This window comes from Pseudophryne corroboree, chromosome 4 (genome assembly GCF_028390025.1).
Source record: "Pseudophryne corroboree isolate aPseCor3 chromosome 4, aPseCor3.hap2, whole genome shotgun sequence".
NCBI lineage: Eukaryota > Metazoa > Chordata > Amphibia > Anura > Myobatrachidae > Pseudophryne > Pseudophryne corroboree.
Window position 1 is genome coordinate 2,108,362 of NC_086447.1, and position 17,083 is coordinate 2,125,444.

At 50.7% G+C, this 17,083-nt stretch overlaps 1 protein-coding gene across 7 annotated transcripts in view; it reads right to left on the reverse strand.

Moving 5' to 3' along the window:
• The window catches only part of IFT172 (intraflagellar transport 172), a 553,694-nt gene that overhangs the window by 201,683 nt on the left and 334,928 nt on the right, over positions 1-17,083 (reverse strand). For all 7 annotated transcript variants that reach the window (XM_063914906.1, XM_063914909.1, XM_063914907.1 and 4 more), the window contains exons 23-26: positions 9,700-9,778; positions 4,521-4,641; positions 4,240-4,384; positions 2,593-2,682 (exon numbers count right to left, since the gene is read on the reverse strand). In XM_063914906.1, the coding sequence (XP_063770976.1) occupies positions 2,593-2,682; positions 4,240-4,384; positions 4,521-4,641; positions 9,700-9,778 (435 nt within the window). The remainder of the gene's footprint in view (positions 1-2,592; positions 2,683-4,239; positions 4,385-4,520; positions 4,642-9,699; positions 9,779-17,083) is intronic.

Here is a 17,083-nt window from a genome sequence, read left to right on the forward strand (position 1 = left end):
ACATCAGCATTCCCCAGCCGGCCACCCACCAGATCACCTCCCAGGCTATCCCCCATAAACACCTCACCATCAGAATTCCCCAGCCGACCACCCACCAGATCACCTCCCAGGCTATCCCACATATACACCTCACATCAGCATTCCCCAGCCAGCCACCCACCAGATCACCTCCCAGGCTATCCCCCCATATACACCTCACATCAGCATTCCCCAGCCGGCCACCCACCAGATCACCTCCCAGGCTATCCCCCATATACACCTCACATCAGCATTCCCCAGCCGGCCACCCACCAGATCACCTGCCAGGCTATCCCCCAACTACATCTCACATCAGCATTCCCCAGCCGGTCACCCACCAGATCACCTGCCAGGCTATCCCCCATATACACCTGACATCAGCATTCCCCAGCCGACCACCCACCAGATCACCTCCCAGGCTATCCCCCATATACACCTCACATCAGCATTCCCCAGCCGGCCACCCACCAGATCACCTCCCAGGCTATCCCCCATATACACCTCACATCAGCATTCCCCAGCCGGCCACCCACCAGATCACCTCCCAGGCTATCCCACACATACACCTCACATCAGCATTCCCCAGCCGACCACCGACCAGATTACCTCCCAGGCTATCCCCCATATACACCTCACATCAACATTCCCCAGCCGGCCACCCACCAGATCACCTCCCAGGCTATCCCCCATATACACATCACATCAGCATTCCCCAGCCGGCCACCCACCAGATCACCTCCCAGGCTATCCCCCATATACACCTCACATCAGCATTCCCCAGCCGGCCACCCACCAGATCACCTCCCAGGCTATCCCCCATATACACATCACATCAGCATTCCCCAGCCGGCCACCTCCCAGGCTACCCCCCATATACACCTCACATCAGCATTCCCCGGCAAGCCACCCACCAGATCACCTCCCAGGCTATCCCCCATATACACCTCACATCACCATTCCCCAGCCGGCCACCCACCAGATCACCTCCCAGGCTATCCCACATATACACCTCATATCAGCTATCCCCAGCCGGCCACCCACCAGATCACCTCCCAGGCTATCCCACATATACACCTCACATCAGCATTCCCCAGCCGGCCACCCACCAGATCATCACCTCCCAGGCATACCCCATATACACCTCACATCAGCATTCCCCAGCTGGCCACCTCCCAGGCTACCCCCCATATACACCTCACATCAGCATTCCCCAGCCGGCCACCCACCAGATCACCTCCCAGGCTATCCCACATATACACCTCACATCAGCATTCCCCAGCCGGCCACCCACCAGATCACCTGCCACGCTATACCCCATATACACCTCACATCAGCATTCCCCAGCCGACCACCCACCAGATCACCTCCCAGGCTATCCCCCATATACACCTCACATCAGCATTCCCCAGCTGGCCACCTCCCAGGCTACCCCCCATATACACCTCACATCAGCATTCTCTAGCCGGCCACCCACCAGATCACCTCCCAGGCTGTCCCCCATATATACCTCACATCAGCATTCCCCAGCCGGCCACCCACCAGATCACCTCCCAGGCTATACCCCATATACACCTCACATCAGCATTCCCCAGCCGGCCACCCACCAGATCACCTCCCAGGCTATCCCCCATATACACCTCACATCAGCATTCCCCAGCCGGCCACCCACCAGATCACCTCCCAGGCTATCCCACATATACACCTCACATCAGCATTCCCCAGCCGGCCACCCACCAGATCACCTCCCAGGCTATCCCACATATACACCTCACATCAGCATTCCCCAGCCGGCCACCCACCAGATCACCTGCCACGCTATACCCCATATACACCTCACATCAGCATTCCCCAGCCGACCACCCACCAGATCACCTCCCAGGCTATCCCCCATATACACCTCACATCAGCATTCCCCAGCTGGCCACCTCCCAGGCTACCCCCCATATACACCTCACATCAGCATTCTCTAGCCGGCCACCCACCAGATCACCTCCCAGGCTGTCCCCCATATATACCTCACATCAGCATTCCCCAGCCGGCCACCCACCAGATCACCTCCCAGGCTATACCCCATATACACCTCACATCAGCATTCCCCAGCCGGCCACCCACCAGATCACCTCCCAGGCTATCCCCCATATACACCTCACATCAGCATTCCCCAGCCGGCCACCCACCAGATCACCTCCCAGGCTATCCCCCCATATACACCTCACATCAGCATTCCCCAGCCGACCACCCACCAGATCACCTCCCAGGCTATCCCCCATATACACCTCACATCAGCATTCCCCAGCCGGCCACCCACCAGATCACCTCCCAGGCTATCCCCCCATATACACCTCACATCAGCATTCCCCAGCCGACCACCCACCAGATCACCTCCCAGGCTATCCCCCATATACACCTCACATCAGCATTCCCCAGCCGGCCACCCACCAGATCACCTCCCAGGCTGTCCCCCATATATACCTCACATCAGCATTCCCCAGCCGGCCACCCACCAGATCACCTCCCAGGCTATCCCCATATACAGGACCCAATACTAAACGTAGAGTCAGAAACTGGTCCTACCGCGTGTGCGTTCTCTAGATGACCAGACTGCGTGTACATGTCAATCGCGTCTTTGCTCCTGCCAGCCTTGATGTAGAGCTGCTCAGCAATCTGGAATCATAGGAAAAAGACCACAATTACAGGTGAAACTAGCCACCAAGGCCCCATCCAAACTGTGACACTAGCCACTAAGGCCCCATCCAAACTGTGACACTAGCCACCAAGAACCCATCCAAACTGTAACACTAGCCACCAAGGCCCCATCCAAACTGTGACACTAGCCACAAAGGCCCCATCCAAACTGTGACACTAGCCACCAAGGGCCCATCCAAACTGTGACAGTAGTCACCAAGGCCCCATCCCGGGCCTCATAGGCTTACACATATACATACTAGATGAGTCACTGTGGGGGTGGTGGCCCGGGCCTCATAGGCTTATACAGATAAGTAGGAGATGAGTCACTGAAGGGGTGGTAAACCCGGGCCTCATAGGCTTATACAGATAAGTAGGAGATGAGTCACTGAAGGAGTGGTGGCCCGGGCCTCATAGGCTTATACAGATAGGTATGAGCTGAGTCACTGAAGGAGTGGTGGCCCGGGCCTCATAGGCTTATACAGATAAGTAGGAGATGAGTCACTGAAGGGGTGGTGGCCCGGGCCTCATAGGCTTATACAGATAAGTAGGAGATGAGTCACTGAAGGGGTGGTGGCCCGGGCCTCATAGGCTTATACAGATAGGTATGAGCTGAGTCACTGAAGGAGTGGTGGCCCGGGCCTCATAGGCTTATACAGATAAGTAGGAGATGAGTCACTGAAGGGGTGGTGGCCCGGGCCTCATAGGCTTATACAGATAAGTAGGAGATGAGTCACTGAAGGAGTGGTGGCCCGGGCCTCATAGGCTTATACAGATAGGTATGAGCTGAGTCACTGAAGGAGTGGTGGCCCGGGCCTCATAGGCTTATACAGATAGGTATGAGCCGAGTCACTGAAGGAGTGGTGGCCCGGGCCTCATAGGATTATACAGATAGGTATGAGCTGAGTCACTGAAGGAGTGGTGGCCCGGGCCTCACAGGATTATACAGATAGGTAGGAGATGAGTCACTGGGGGGGTAATTGCCCGGGCCTCATAGGCTTATACAGATAGGTAGGAGATGAGTCACTGAAGGGGTGGTGGCCCGGGCCTCATAGGCTTATACAGATAAGTAGGAGATGAGTCACTGAAGGGGTGGTGGCCCGGGCCTCATAGGCTTATACAGATAAGTAGGAGATGAATCACTGAAGGGGTGGTGGCCCGGGCCTCATAGGCTTATACAGATAAGTAGGAGATGAGTCACTGAGGGGATGCTGGCCTGGGCCTCATAGGCTTATACAGATAGGTAGGAGATGAGTCACTGAGGGGATGCTGGCCTGGGCCTCATAGGCTTATACAGATAGGTAGGAGATGAGTCACTGAGGGGATGCTGGCCTGGGCCTCATAGGCTTATACAGATAGGGCAGGAGATGAGTCACTGAAGGGTTGGTGGCCCGGGTCTCATAGGCTTATACAGATAGGGTAGGAGATGAGTCACTGAGGGGTGTGGTGGAACAGGCCTCACAGGCTTATACAGATAGGTAGGAGAGAAGTCATCCTGGTGTGAAGGGATCACGTTACACAGATGGACTTTCTTACCTCGTACTCCTGCACAGAGGAGTAATGTTGGGCTATCTTCAGGTAGTACTGGCTTGCAGTCTTGGGTTCCTGTAGTTCCAGAATGTGAATGGCTTTCTTCCACTGACGAGCCCCTATTGCAGCATCAATGGCCTTAACGGAACACCTATAATGAGAAAGGTTCACACAAAACATATATATGAATGTGTACGTACGTACGTACGTGCTATGCCAGTTCTCTAATAGGTGGCACCTTCTCAGCATGTGATCACCGTGTGGTACAGATACAGCATTGCCCTCACCCAGCCTCTATGTAGTGATTGATGGCAGCGTCCAGCTGCTTCTGCTGCACCAGGTAATCTCCCCAGGACTCCTCCAGCTTCACCACCTCTGCAGGAAACGCTGCCCGGGCCAGCTCCACGGCTGAGAGACAAAGAGACACATCAGAGTACTGAAACAGAGCTAACGCTCTATACCAGGGGTGGCCAACCAGTCAGAGGCAAAGAGCCAGAAAAAATCTGTAGTCAAGGGCAAGAGCCACCATCATACGTGCGCCTAAGGCGCAAGCGCCAAAATGGGGGGTGGCTTAGTTGTCACAAAGCCACACCCCATTTTTGTGCACACACCGTTCGGTATGACATTTGTAGGAGTATGACCTTGTGTTATAACCCCGTTTTTTGTCATGTTGTACAGTGCCACATTACATATAATGCCCCAGTACAGTGCCACATACATATAAAAACGCCCAAAAATGGGTGCCTCCACACTGCTCGAAACATATGTCCCCACAGTGCAAGATACACATATGTCCCCACAGTGCCACATACACATATGTCATAGAAACATAGAATTTGACGGCAGATAAGAACCACTTGGCCCATCTAGTCTGCCCCTTTTTTTATCCTTTAGGTAATCTCAACCCTTTTTGAACCTTAATTCTTTGTAAGGATATTCATATGCCTATCCCAAGCATGTTTAAATTGCTCTACAGTCTTAGCCTCTACCACCTCTGATGGGAGGCTATTCCACTTGTCCACTACCCTTTCTGTGAAGTAAGTTTTCCTTAAATTTCCCCTGAACCTGCCTCCCTCCAGTTTCAGTGTATGTCCTCGAGTTCTAATACTCCTCTTCCTTTGAAGAATGTTTCCCTCCTGAACTTTGTTAAAACCCTTGAAAACATGTTTCCGCCCGGTCCCCAAAGTGCCAGATACACATATGCCCCACAGTGCCAGATACACATATGTCCCCACAGTGCCAGATACACATGTCCCCACAGTGCCAGATACACATATGTCCCCACAGTGCCAGATACACATGTCCCCACAGTGCCAGATACACATATGTCCCCACAGTGCCAGATACACATATGCCCCACAGTGCCAGATACACATATGCCCCACAGTGCCAGATACACATATGTCCCCACAGTGCCAGATACACATATGTCCCCACAGTGCCAGATACCCATATGTCCCCACAGTGCCAGATACACATATGTCCCCACAGTGCCAGATAGACATATGTCCCCACAGTGCCAGATACACATATGTCCCCACAGTGCCAGATACACATATGTCCCCACAGTGCCAGATACACATGTCCCCACAGTGCCAGATACACATATGTCCCCACAGTGCCAGATACACATATGTCCCCACAGTGCCAGATACACATATGTCCCCACAGTGCCAGATACACTTATGCCTCCAGTGCCAGATACACATATGTCCCCACAGTGACAGATACACATATGTCCCCACAGTGCCAGATACATATATGTCCCCAAAGTGCCAGGTACATATATGCCCCAGTACAGTGCCACACACATATAAAAACGCCAAAAAATGGGTGCCTCCACACTGCCAGAAACATGTCCCCACAGTGCCAAATACATATATGCCCCACAGTGCCAGATACACATATGCCCCACAGTGCCAGATACACATATGTCCCCACAGTGCCAAATACACATATGCCCCACAGTGCCAAATACACATGTCCCCACAGTGCCAGATACACATATGTCCCCACAGTGCCAGATACACATATGTCCCCACAGTGCCAGATACACATATGTCCCCACAGTGCCAGATACACTTATGCCTCCAGTGCCAGATACACATATGTCCCCACAGTGACAGATACACATATGTCCCCACAGTGCCAGATACATATATGTCCCCAAAGTGCCAGGTACATATATGCCCCAGTACAGTGCCACACACATATAAAAACGCCAAAAAATGGGTGCCTCCACACTGCCAGAAACATGTCCCCACAGTGCCAAATACATATATGCCCCACAGTGCCAGATACACATATGCCCCACAGTGCCAGATACACATATGTCCCCACAGTGCCAAATACACATATGCCCCACAGTGCCAAATACACATATGCCCCACAGTGCCAAATACACATATGCCCCACAGTGCCAGATACACATATGTCCCACAGTGCCAGATACACATGCCCCCACAGTGCCAGATATGACTCCAGTGCCGGAAACACATGCCCCACAGTGCCCCCCCCCCCTCCCCTGGCTGCTCACTGCGCTGCTGTGTGTATGAGGGGAGGAGAGCGCAGCGTGCGCCTCTCCTGCCCGCCCCTCAGTCTCTGGCGGCGGTGTGACGGTCGATCTTCAATTCGGCGCCGGCCCATGAGCCGATCAGAGCTAGTGGTCCAGCAGCCAATCAGGAGCCTTAGATGCCGGTCCGCGAGCTCTGATTGGCTGATGGGCCGGCGCCGAATTGAAGATAGTCACCGCCGCCGGAGACCTCTTAGAAGAAGTCTGTGTTCCAGGCTGTGTCGGGCAGCGGTGGCCGGGAGCGGACCGAGCCGCGTGCAGAGGATGAAAGAGCCACATGCGGCTCGAGAGCCGAGGGTTGGCGACCACTGCTCTATAGCAACCGGCTTCATAGCAAGTGTGCAGATATTACCCCACCTGTGTGCGCTGATGAATGGGAGAAGTAATGATAATTTCAGAACGGAAGCATCTGTGCTGGTACACAGCAATCATTACTGCCAGTTATATACTTAACGCTAGAATATGCCACTGCGCTACATAGTAACAGAGACCCGGTAACAGACCGACCCAGAGACAAGGAGCTGTTCACAGGCTTACACTTTATAGGATAATATGAGATTATTTTCCTGAGGATAAGTACTACAGATTGCATAAGGGTGCAACGCGCTTGTTGATCTATAAGATACAGCAGAATGTATAAGGGTAAGACACACTTGTTGAGCTATAAGATACAGCAGAATGTATAAGGGTGAAACGCACGTGTTGAGCTATAAGATACAGCAGAATGTATAAGGGTGAAATGCGCTTGTTGAGCTATAAGATACAGCAGAATGTATAAGGGTGAAACGTGCTTGTTGAGCTATAAGATACAGCAGAATGTATAAGGGTAAGACACACTTGTTGAGCTATAAGATACAGCAGAATGTATAAGGGTGAAACGCATGTGTTGAGCTATAAGATACAGCAGAATGTATAAGGGTGAAATGCGCTTGTTGAGCTATAAGATACAGCAGAATGTATAAGGGTGAAACGCGCTTGTTGAGCTATAAGATACAGCAGAATTTATAAGGGTAAGACACACTTGTTGAGCTATAAGATACAGCAGAATGTATAAGGGTGAAATGCGCTTGTTGAGCTATAAGATACAGAATGTATAAGGGTGAAACGCGCTTGTTGAGCTATAAGATACAGCAGAATGTATAAGGGTGAAATGCGCTTGTCGAGCTATAATATACAGCAGAATGTATAAGGGTAAGACACACTTGTCGAGCTATAAGATACAGCAGAATGTATAACGGTGAAACGCGCTTGTCGAGCTATAAGATACAGCAGAATATATTAGGGTGAACCGCGCTTGTTGAGCTATAAGATACAGCAGAATGTATAAGGATAAGACAAACTTGTTGAGCTATAAGATACAGCAGAATGTATAAGGGTGAAACGCGCTTGTTGAGCTATAAGATACAGCAGAATGTATAAGGGTGAAACGCGCTTGTTGAGCTATAAGATACAGCAGAATGTATAAGGGTGAACCGCGCTTGTTGAGCTATAAGATACAGCAGAATGTATAAGGGTAAGACACACTTGTTGAGCTATAAGATACAGCAGAATGTATAAGGGTGAAACGCGCTTGTTGAGCTATAAGATACAGCAGAATGTATAAGGGTAAGACACACTTGTTGAGCTATAAGATACAGCAGAATGTATAAGGGTAAGACGCACTTGTTGAGCTATAAGATACAGCAGAATGTATAAGGGTAAGACACACTTGGTAGCTATAACATCCATACAGGATACACAGGATAACCCGGCAGACAGGATGTCAGCTGTCACTATACAGTCAGCTGCGGCCTCGCTGCGCTCATTATGCATCGTGCTCGCCAGAGGTTCGATACCCACAAACCAAGTGGGAATACCCGGAATGTGTCGGTATTCTGTGCACCAGTACTTCACTGTCTGCTGGTATTCCGGCGTCTGTCTCCTGAACGCCGTGATCCCAACAGCCGGAATACTGACTGCATCGAATCCAGGCAGAAAGATCTCGTAACACAGAAATGCAGAATAAACAGGGAGCAGGAGAGCGGCTCCACTCCAGGAAAATACGCCTTAATCTATAGCTCTCCTACCAAGCCTCCCCCAATGGAAAATGTCAAACGTTCCCTTGGCGCAACCACAAAATTAATCAAATATACAGGGGGTTATTCAGGTCGCATCGCTAATTGATAAAACCGTAATAACCCCGGCTGGGGTGGCAGTGCACTCACGCAGGTACCGTACTGCGCTAGCAGCCAATGAGATCTCATCGCATTGGTTGTGAATGCCGCCTTCTTGGGATGGGCAGGGGTCTACAACGGAGCGTTGGGTCGAAAATGGGGGCAGGTTGTGATGGCGTCTTCGGTGCATTCTGATCAAGAAAATTACGGCTGCAGGGGGTCATCAAGTTGCGGAACTACGAATGGCTCTGAGGAACTTGTAATGGCCTCGCCTAGTATTTCTCCATTTCCCATTAGTTGTCATCAGTGCCAGGCATTGCCAATCCTGCCCAGTGTAACTCCCTGTAGCGTGCCCAACATGGCTGCCATACCGCTTTAGTAATTACATGGTCCCTGTACTTTTTGTACGGTAAATCCTCCTGTATTGTGCTCATTCATTCTGTACCTTGTTATATTGGTGATACATGCTGTACTCTCTTCCTGCAGTGTAAATGCCTTGCGTCCTATCGGAGACAGAGCGCCATCTAAATAATACTATTAATATTATACTGTCTCATAGCGCTCTCTCTCTTACTATGATGGGTGACGCTCTCACCTTCTGCATTTACAGAGGTCTCGGTCTTGTGTCTCCCTACGGTCTCACAGACACTGGCCTTACACTGCTGTTCCCTCCATGTGTCACACATGCCCCCCCCCCCGGGGATACGCGCAGTAGTAAGAGCGCTGCGGCCGTGACATTACCTTTCCTGTAGGCATTGCCTCTGCAGTAGCATTCTAGTGCCCGACGCATATTCTTCTCCTTTTCCAGCAGATCTCCAGCCTGAAAATAACAACATTCATATATCAGTATCTCACCAGGAGTCGCTAGTATAGTTCATGGTAAGAGAGGTCAGACAGAACAGAGACATGGAAAATAAGATTTTAAACCTACCGGTAAATCTTTTTCTCGTAGTCCGTAGAGGATGCTGGGGACTCCGTAAGGACCATGGGGATAGACGGGCTCCGCAGGAGACATGGGCACTAAGAAAGAACTTTAGGTATGGGTGTGCACTGGCTCCTCCCTCTATGCCCCCCTCAAGACCTCAGTTAGAGAAACTGTGCCCAGAGGAGACGGACAATACGAGGAAAGAATTTGGTTAATCCAAGGGCAAGATTCATACCAGCCCACACCATTCACACCGTATAACCTGTGATATACTAACCAGTTTACAGTATGAAACAACACAGCATCAGTCCGAGACCGATGAAAACTATAACATAACCCTTATGTAAGCAAAACTATATACAAGTCTTGCAGAAGTAGTCCGCACTTGGGACGGGCGCCCAGCATCCTCTACGGACTACGAGAAAAAGATTTACCGGTAGGTTTAAAATCTTATTTTCTCTTACGTCCTAGAGGATGCTGGGGACTCCGTAAGGACCATGGGGATTATACCAAAGCTCCCAAACGGGCGGGAGAGTCCGGATGACTCTGCAGCACCGATTGAGCAAACAGGAGGTCCTCCTCAGCCAGGGCATCAAACTTATAGAACTTTGCAAAGATGTTTGAACCCGACCAAGTAGCAGCTCGACACAGTTGCAATGCCGAGACCTCTCGGGCAGCCGCCCAAGAAGAGCCCACCTTCCTAGTGGAATGGGCCTTAACCGATTTGGGTAACGGCAATCCAGCCGTAGAATAAGCCTGCTGAATCGTGTTACAGATCCAGCGAGCAATAGTCTGTTTTGAAGCAGGAGCGCCAACCTTGTTGGCAGCATACAGGACAAACAGTGCTTCTGTTTTTCTGACCCTAGCCGTTCTGGCCACGTAAATTTTCAAAGACCTGACCACATCAAGGGACTCGGAATCCTCCAAGTCTCGCGTAGCCACAGGCACCACAATAGGTCAATTATATGAAAAGATGACACCATCTTAGGCAAGAATTGAGGACGGGTCCGCAATTCCGCTCTATCCATATGGAAAACCAGATAGGGGCTTTTATGAGACAAAGCCGCCAATTCCGACACTCGCCTAGCCGAAGCCAAGGCTAACAACATGACCACCTTCCAAGTGAGATATTTTAACTCCACCGTTTTAAGTGGTTCAAACCAGTGCGACTTAAGGAAACTCAACACCACGTTAAGGTCCCAAGGCGCCACCGGAGGTACAAAAGGAGGCTGAATATGCAGCACTCCTTTCACAAAAGTCTGTACTTCAGGGAGAGAAGCCAATTCTTTTTGAAAGAAAATGGATAGGGCCGAAATCTGAACCTTAATGGAGCCTAATTTTAGGCCCAAATTCACTCCAGTTTGTAGGAAGTGAAGGAAACGGCCCAGATGGAATTCTTCCATAGGAGCATTCCTGGCCTCACACCAAGAAACATACTTTCGCCATATACGGTGATAATGTTTAGCGGTCACGTTCTTCCTAGCCTTTATCAGAGTAGGAATGACCTCTTCCGGAATGCCCTTTTCCACTAGGATCCGGCGTTCAACCGCCATGCCGTCAAACGCAGCCGCGGCAAGTCTTGGAACAGACAGGGCCCCTGTTGCAACAGGTCCTGTCTTAGAGGAAGAGGCCACGGATCTTCTGTGAGCATTTCCTGCAGATCCGGATACCAGGCCCTTCGCGGCCAATCTGGAACAATGAGAATTGTCTGCACTCCTCTTTTTCTTATTATTCTCAACACCTTGGGGATGAGAGGAAGAGGAGGAAACACATAGACCGACTGGAATACCCACGGTGTCACTAAGGCGTCCACAGCCACTGCCTGAGGGTCTCTTAACCTGGCGCAATATCTCTGTAGCTTTTTGTTGAGGCGGGACGCCATCATGTCTATCTGGGGCAGTCCCCACCGACTTGCAATCTGTGCGAAGACTTCCTGATGAAGTCCCCACTCTCCTGGATGCAGGTCGTGTCTGCTGAGGAAGTCTGCTTCCCAGTTGTCCACTCCCGGAATGAACACTGCTGACAGTGCGCTTACATGATTTTCTGCCCAGCAAAGAATCCTGGTGGCTTCCGCCATTGCCACTCTGCTCCTTGTGCCGCCTTGGCGGTTTACATGAGCCACTGCGGTGATGTTGTCTGACTGGATCAGAACCGGTAGGTCGCTAAGCAAGGTCTCCGCTTGACGAAGGGCGTTGTATATGGCCCTCAGCTCCAGGACGTTGATGTGAAGACAAGTCTTTTGACTTGACCAAAGACCTTGGAAGTTTCTTCCCTGTGTGACTGCTCCCCAACCTCGTAGGCTCGCGTCCGTGGTTACCAGAATCCAGTCCTGAATGCCGAACCTGCGACCCTCTAGAAGGTGAGCACTCTGCAGCCACCACAGGAGAGATACCCTGGCCCTAGGGGACAGGGTGATCAACTGATGAATCTGTAGATGTGACCCGGACCACTTGTCCAGTAGGTCCCATTGGAAAGTCCTCGCATGGAACCTGCCGAAGGGAATGGCCTCGTAAGATGCCACCATCTTTCCTAGGACCCGAGTGCAGTGATGCACTGACACCTGTTTTGGCTTCAATAGGTTCCTGACCAGAGTCATGAGTTCTTGGGCCTTTTCTATCGGAAGATAAACCCTTTTCTGGTCCGTATCCAGAATCATGCCTAAGAAGGTCAGACGAGTCGTCGGAACCAACTGCGACTTCGGGATATTGAGAATCCAGCCGTGTTGCTGTAACACCTTCAGTGACAGTGACACGCTGTTCAGCAACTGCTCTCGTGATCTCGCTTTTAAGAGGAGATCGTCCAAGTACGGGATAATTGTGACACCGTGCTTGCGCAGGAGCACCATCATTTCCGCCATTACCTTGGTGAAAATCCTCGGGGCCGTGGAAAGCCCAAACAGCAACGTCTGAAATTGGTCATGACAATCCTGTACCGCAAATCTCAGGTACGCCTGATGAGGTGGATATATGGCAACATGAAGGTATGCATCCTTTATGTCCAGGGATACCATAAAATCCCCCCCTTCTAGGCTGGCGATGACCGCTCTGAGCGATTCCATCTTGAACTTGAACCTTTTCAAGTATAGGTTCAAGGATTTTAAATTTAAAATGGGTCTGACCGAACCGTCCGGTTTCGGGACTACAACAGGGTTGAGTAATACCCCATCCCTTGTTGAAGTAGGGGAACTTTGACCACCACCTGTTGAAGATACAATTTGTGAATTGCATTTAACACTATCTCCCTTTCTGGGGGAGAAGCCGGTAGGGCCGATTTGAAAAACCGGCGAGGAGGCACCTCTTTGAATTCCAGCTTGTAACCCTGGGAAACAATTTCTATTGCCCAGGGATCCACCTGTGAGTGAACCCAGATGCGGCTGAAAAGTCGAAGACATGCCCCCACTGGGGCGGACTCCCTTAGCGGAGCCCCAGCATCATGCGGTGGATTTAGTAGAGGCCGGGGAGGACTTCTGTTCCTGGGAACTAGCTGTGGTTGGCAGCTTTTTCCCTCTGCCCTTACCTCTGGCAAGAAATGACGCTCCTCGTACTCTCTTGATTCTCTGTGACCGAAAGGACTGCATTTGATAATGTGGCGCTTTCTTATGCTGTGAGGGAATATAAGGCAAAAAATTTGATTTACCTGCCGTAGCTGTGGAGACCAGGTCCGAGAGACCTTCCCCAAACAATTCCTCACCCCTGTAAGGTAAAACCTCCATGTGCCTCTCTGAGTCGGCATCACCTGTCCATTGCCGGGTCCATAGGACTCGTCTAGCAGAAATCGACATAGCGTTGACTCTAGAACCCAGTAGGCCAATGTCTCTTTGAGCATCTCTCATATATAAGACAGCATCTTTAATATGTCCTAGAGTCAATAAAATGGTATCCTTATCCAGGGTATCAAATTCTGTCGATAAGGTATCTGTCCACGCTGCTACAGCGCTACAAACCCAAGCCGACGCTATCGCCGGTCTGAGTAAGGTACTAGAATGTGTGTAAATGGACTTCAAGGTAGTCTCCTGCCTGCGATCAGCAGGATCCCTGAGGGAAGCCGTATCTTGGGATGGCAGTGCTACCTTTTTGGATAAGCGTGTCAACGCTTTGTCCACCCGTGGAGAGGATTCCCACCGTATCCTGTCCTTAGCTGGGAAAGGATGCGCCATAAGAATCCTTTTGGGAATCTGCAGTTTCTTGTCTGGAGATTCCCAAGCCTTTTCAAATTACTCGTTCAGCTCGTGAGACGGGGGAAATGTTACCTCAGGTTTCTTTTCCTTATACATGTGTACCCTCGTGTCAGGGACAGGGGGTTCCACTGTGATATGCAAAACATCTTTTATGGCAATAATCATATATTGAATACTTTTAGCCAATTTTGGCTGTAACTTTGCATCATCGTAGTCGACACTGGAGTCAGAATCCGTGTCGGTATGTGTGTCTACTATTTGGGATAGTGGGCGCTTTTGAGACCCCGAAGGTCCCTGCGACATAGGGGCAGGCAGGGCCTGACTCCCTGCATGTTCCCTGGACTCAGCTTTGTCCAACCTTTTGTGCAATAAATTCACATTAGCACTTAAAACATTCCACATATCCACCCAGTCAGGTGTCGGTGTTGCCGATGGAGACACCACAATCATTTGCTCCACCTCCTCCCTAGGAGAGCCTTCTACCTCAGACATGCCGACACATGCATACCGACACACCACACACTCAGGGAATCCTCTTATCTGAAGACAGTTCCCCCACAAGGCCCTTTGGAGAGATAGAGAGAGAGTATGCCAGCACACACCCAGCGCTAATGACCAAGGAAAAAACACACTATATGTTTACCCAGATAGCGCTGTAATATCTATTTTGCGCCAAATTATGTGCCCCCCCCCCCTTCTTTAAAACCCTCTTTCACCGTGGTTAAGCAGGGGAGAGTCCGGGGAGCTTACTCTCAGCGGTGTGCTGTGGAGAAAATGGCGCTGGTGAGTGCTGAGGAACAAGCTCCGCCCCCTCAGCGGCGGGCTTCGGTCCCGCTTAAATATTTAAAACATGGCGGGGGATCTCTCTTATATACAGTGCCCAGCCTGTATATAAGGTTATTGCCACCTTTGGAGGTCCATATTGCTGCCCAGGGCGGCCCCCCTGCGCCCTGCACCCTTACAGTGACTGCCGTTTGTGCGTGCTGTGTGGGAGCAATGGCGCACAGCGCTACCGCTGTGCGGTACCTCAGTGAAGATCTGAAGTCTTCTGCCGCCTTTGAAGTCTTCTTTCTTCACATACTCACCCGGCTTCTATCTTCCGGCTCTGCAAGGAGGACGGCGGCGCGGATCTGGGACGAACTGCAGGGTAAGACCTGCGTTCCGTTCCCTCTGGAGCTAATGGTGCCCAGTAGCCTAAGAAGCGCAACCTAGCCGCAGTTAGTAGGTTTGCTTCTCTCCCCTCAGTCCCTCGCTGCAGGGAGTCTGTTGCCAGCAGTGCTCCCTGAAAATAAAAAACCTAACAAATACTTTCTTTTCAGGAAAACTCAGGAGAGCTCCTGTAATGCACCCAGTCTCCTCTGGGCACAGTAATGTCTGGAGGAGGGGCATAGAGGGAGGAGCCAGTGCACACCCATACCTAAAGTTCTTTCTTAGTGCCCATGTCTCCTGCGGAGCCCGTCTATCCCTATGGTCCTTACGGAGTCCCCAGCATCCTCTAGGACGTAAGAGAAACACAGAAATACATGGAGACTGCCAGCGCTCTTACTTCAGCCAGCAACACGGAATTCCTCTGCCCGAAATACTCAGTTGTGAGCTACACAGTGCTTCCACTAACAGGATGTATCCAACACCCCTTACACAGTGCTTCCGCTAACAGGATGTATCCAACACCCCTTACACAATGCTTCCGCTAACAGGATGTATCCAACACCACTTACACAGTGCTTCCACTAACAGGATGTATCCAACACCACTTACACAGTACTTCCACTAACAGGATGTATCCAACACCACTGACACAGTGCTTCCACTAACAGGATGTATCCAACACCCCTTACACAGTGCTTCCGTTAACAGGATGTATCCAACACCCCTTACACAGTGCTTCCGCTAACAGGATGTATCCAACACCCCTTACACAGTGCTTCCACTAACAGGATGTATCCAACACCCCTTACACAGTGCTACCGCTAACAGGATGTATCCAACCCCTTACACAGTGCTTCCAATGACAGGATGTATCCAATACCCCTTATACAGTGCTTCCATTAACAGGATGTATCCAACACCCCTTACACAGTGCTTCCACTAACAGGATGTATCCAACACCCCTTACACAGTGCTTCCGCTAGCAGGATGTATCCAACACCCCTTACACAGTGCTTCCACTAATAGGATGTATCCAACACCCCTTACACAGTGCTTCCACTTAGAGGATGTATCCAACACCCCTTACACAGTGCTTCCACTAATAGGATGTATCCAACACCCCTTACACAGTGCTTCCACTAACAGGATGTATCCAACACACCTTACACAGTGCTTCCGCTAACAGGATAAATCCAACTCCACTTACAGTGCTTCCGCTAACAGGATGTATCCAACACCCCTTACACAGTGCTTCCGCTAGCAGGATGTATCCAACACCACTGACACAGTGCTTCCGCTAACAGGATGTATCCAACACCCTTTACACAGTGCTTCCGCTAACAGGATGTATCCCACACCACTTACACAGTGCTTCCACTAACAGGATGTATCCAACACCCCTTACACAGTGCTTCCGCTAACAGGATGTATCCAACACCACTTACACAGTGCTTCCACTAACAGGATGTATCCAACACCACTTACACAGTGCTTCCACTAACAGGATGTATCTAACACCACTTACACAGTGCTTCCCCTAACAGGATGTATCCAACACCCCTTACACAGTGCTTCCATTAACAGGATGTATCCAACACCCCTTACACAGTGCTTCCGCTAACAGGGTGTATCCAACACCCCTTACACAGTGCTTCCGCTAACAAGATGTATCCAACACCCCTTACACAGTGCTTCCACTAACAGGATGTATCCAACACCCCTTACACAGTGCTTCCGCTAACAGGATGTATCCAACACCCCTTACACAGTGCTTCCACTGACAGGATGTATCCAACACCCCTTACACAGTGCTTCCATTAACCGGATGTATCCAACACCCCTTACACAGTGCTTCCGCTAACAGGATGTATCCA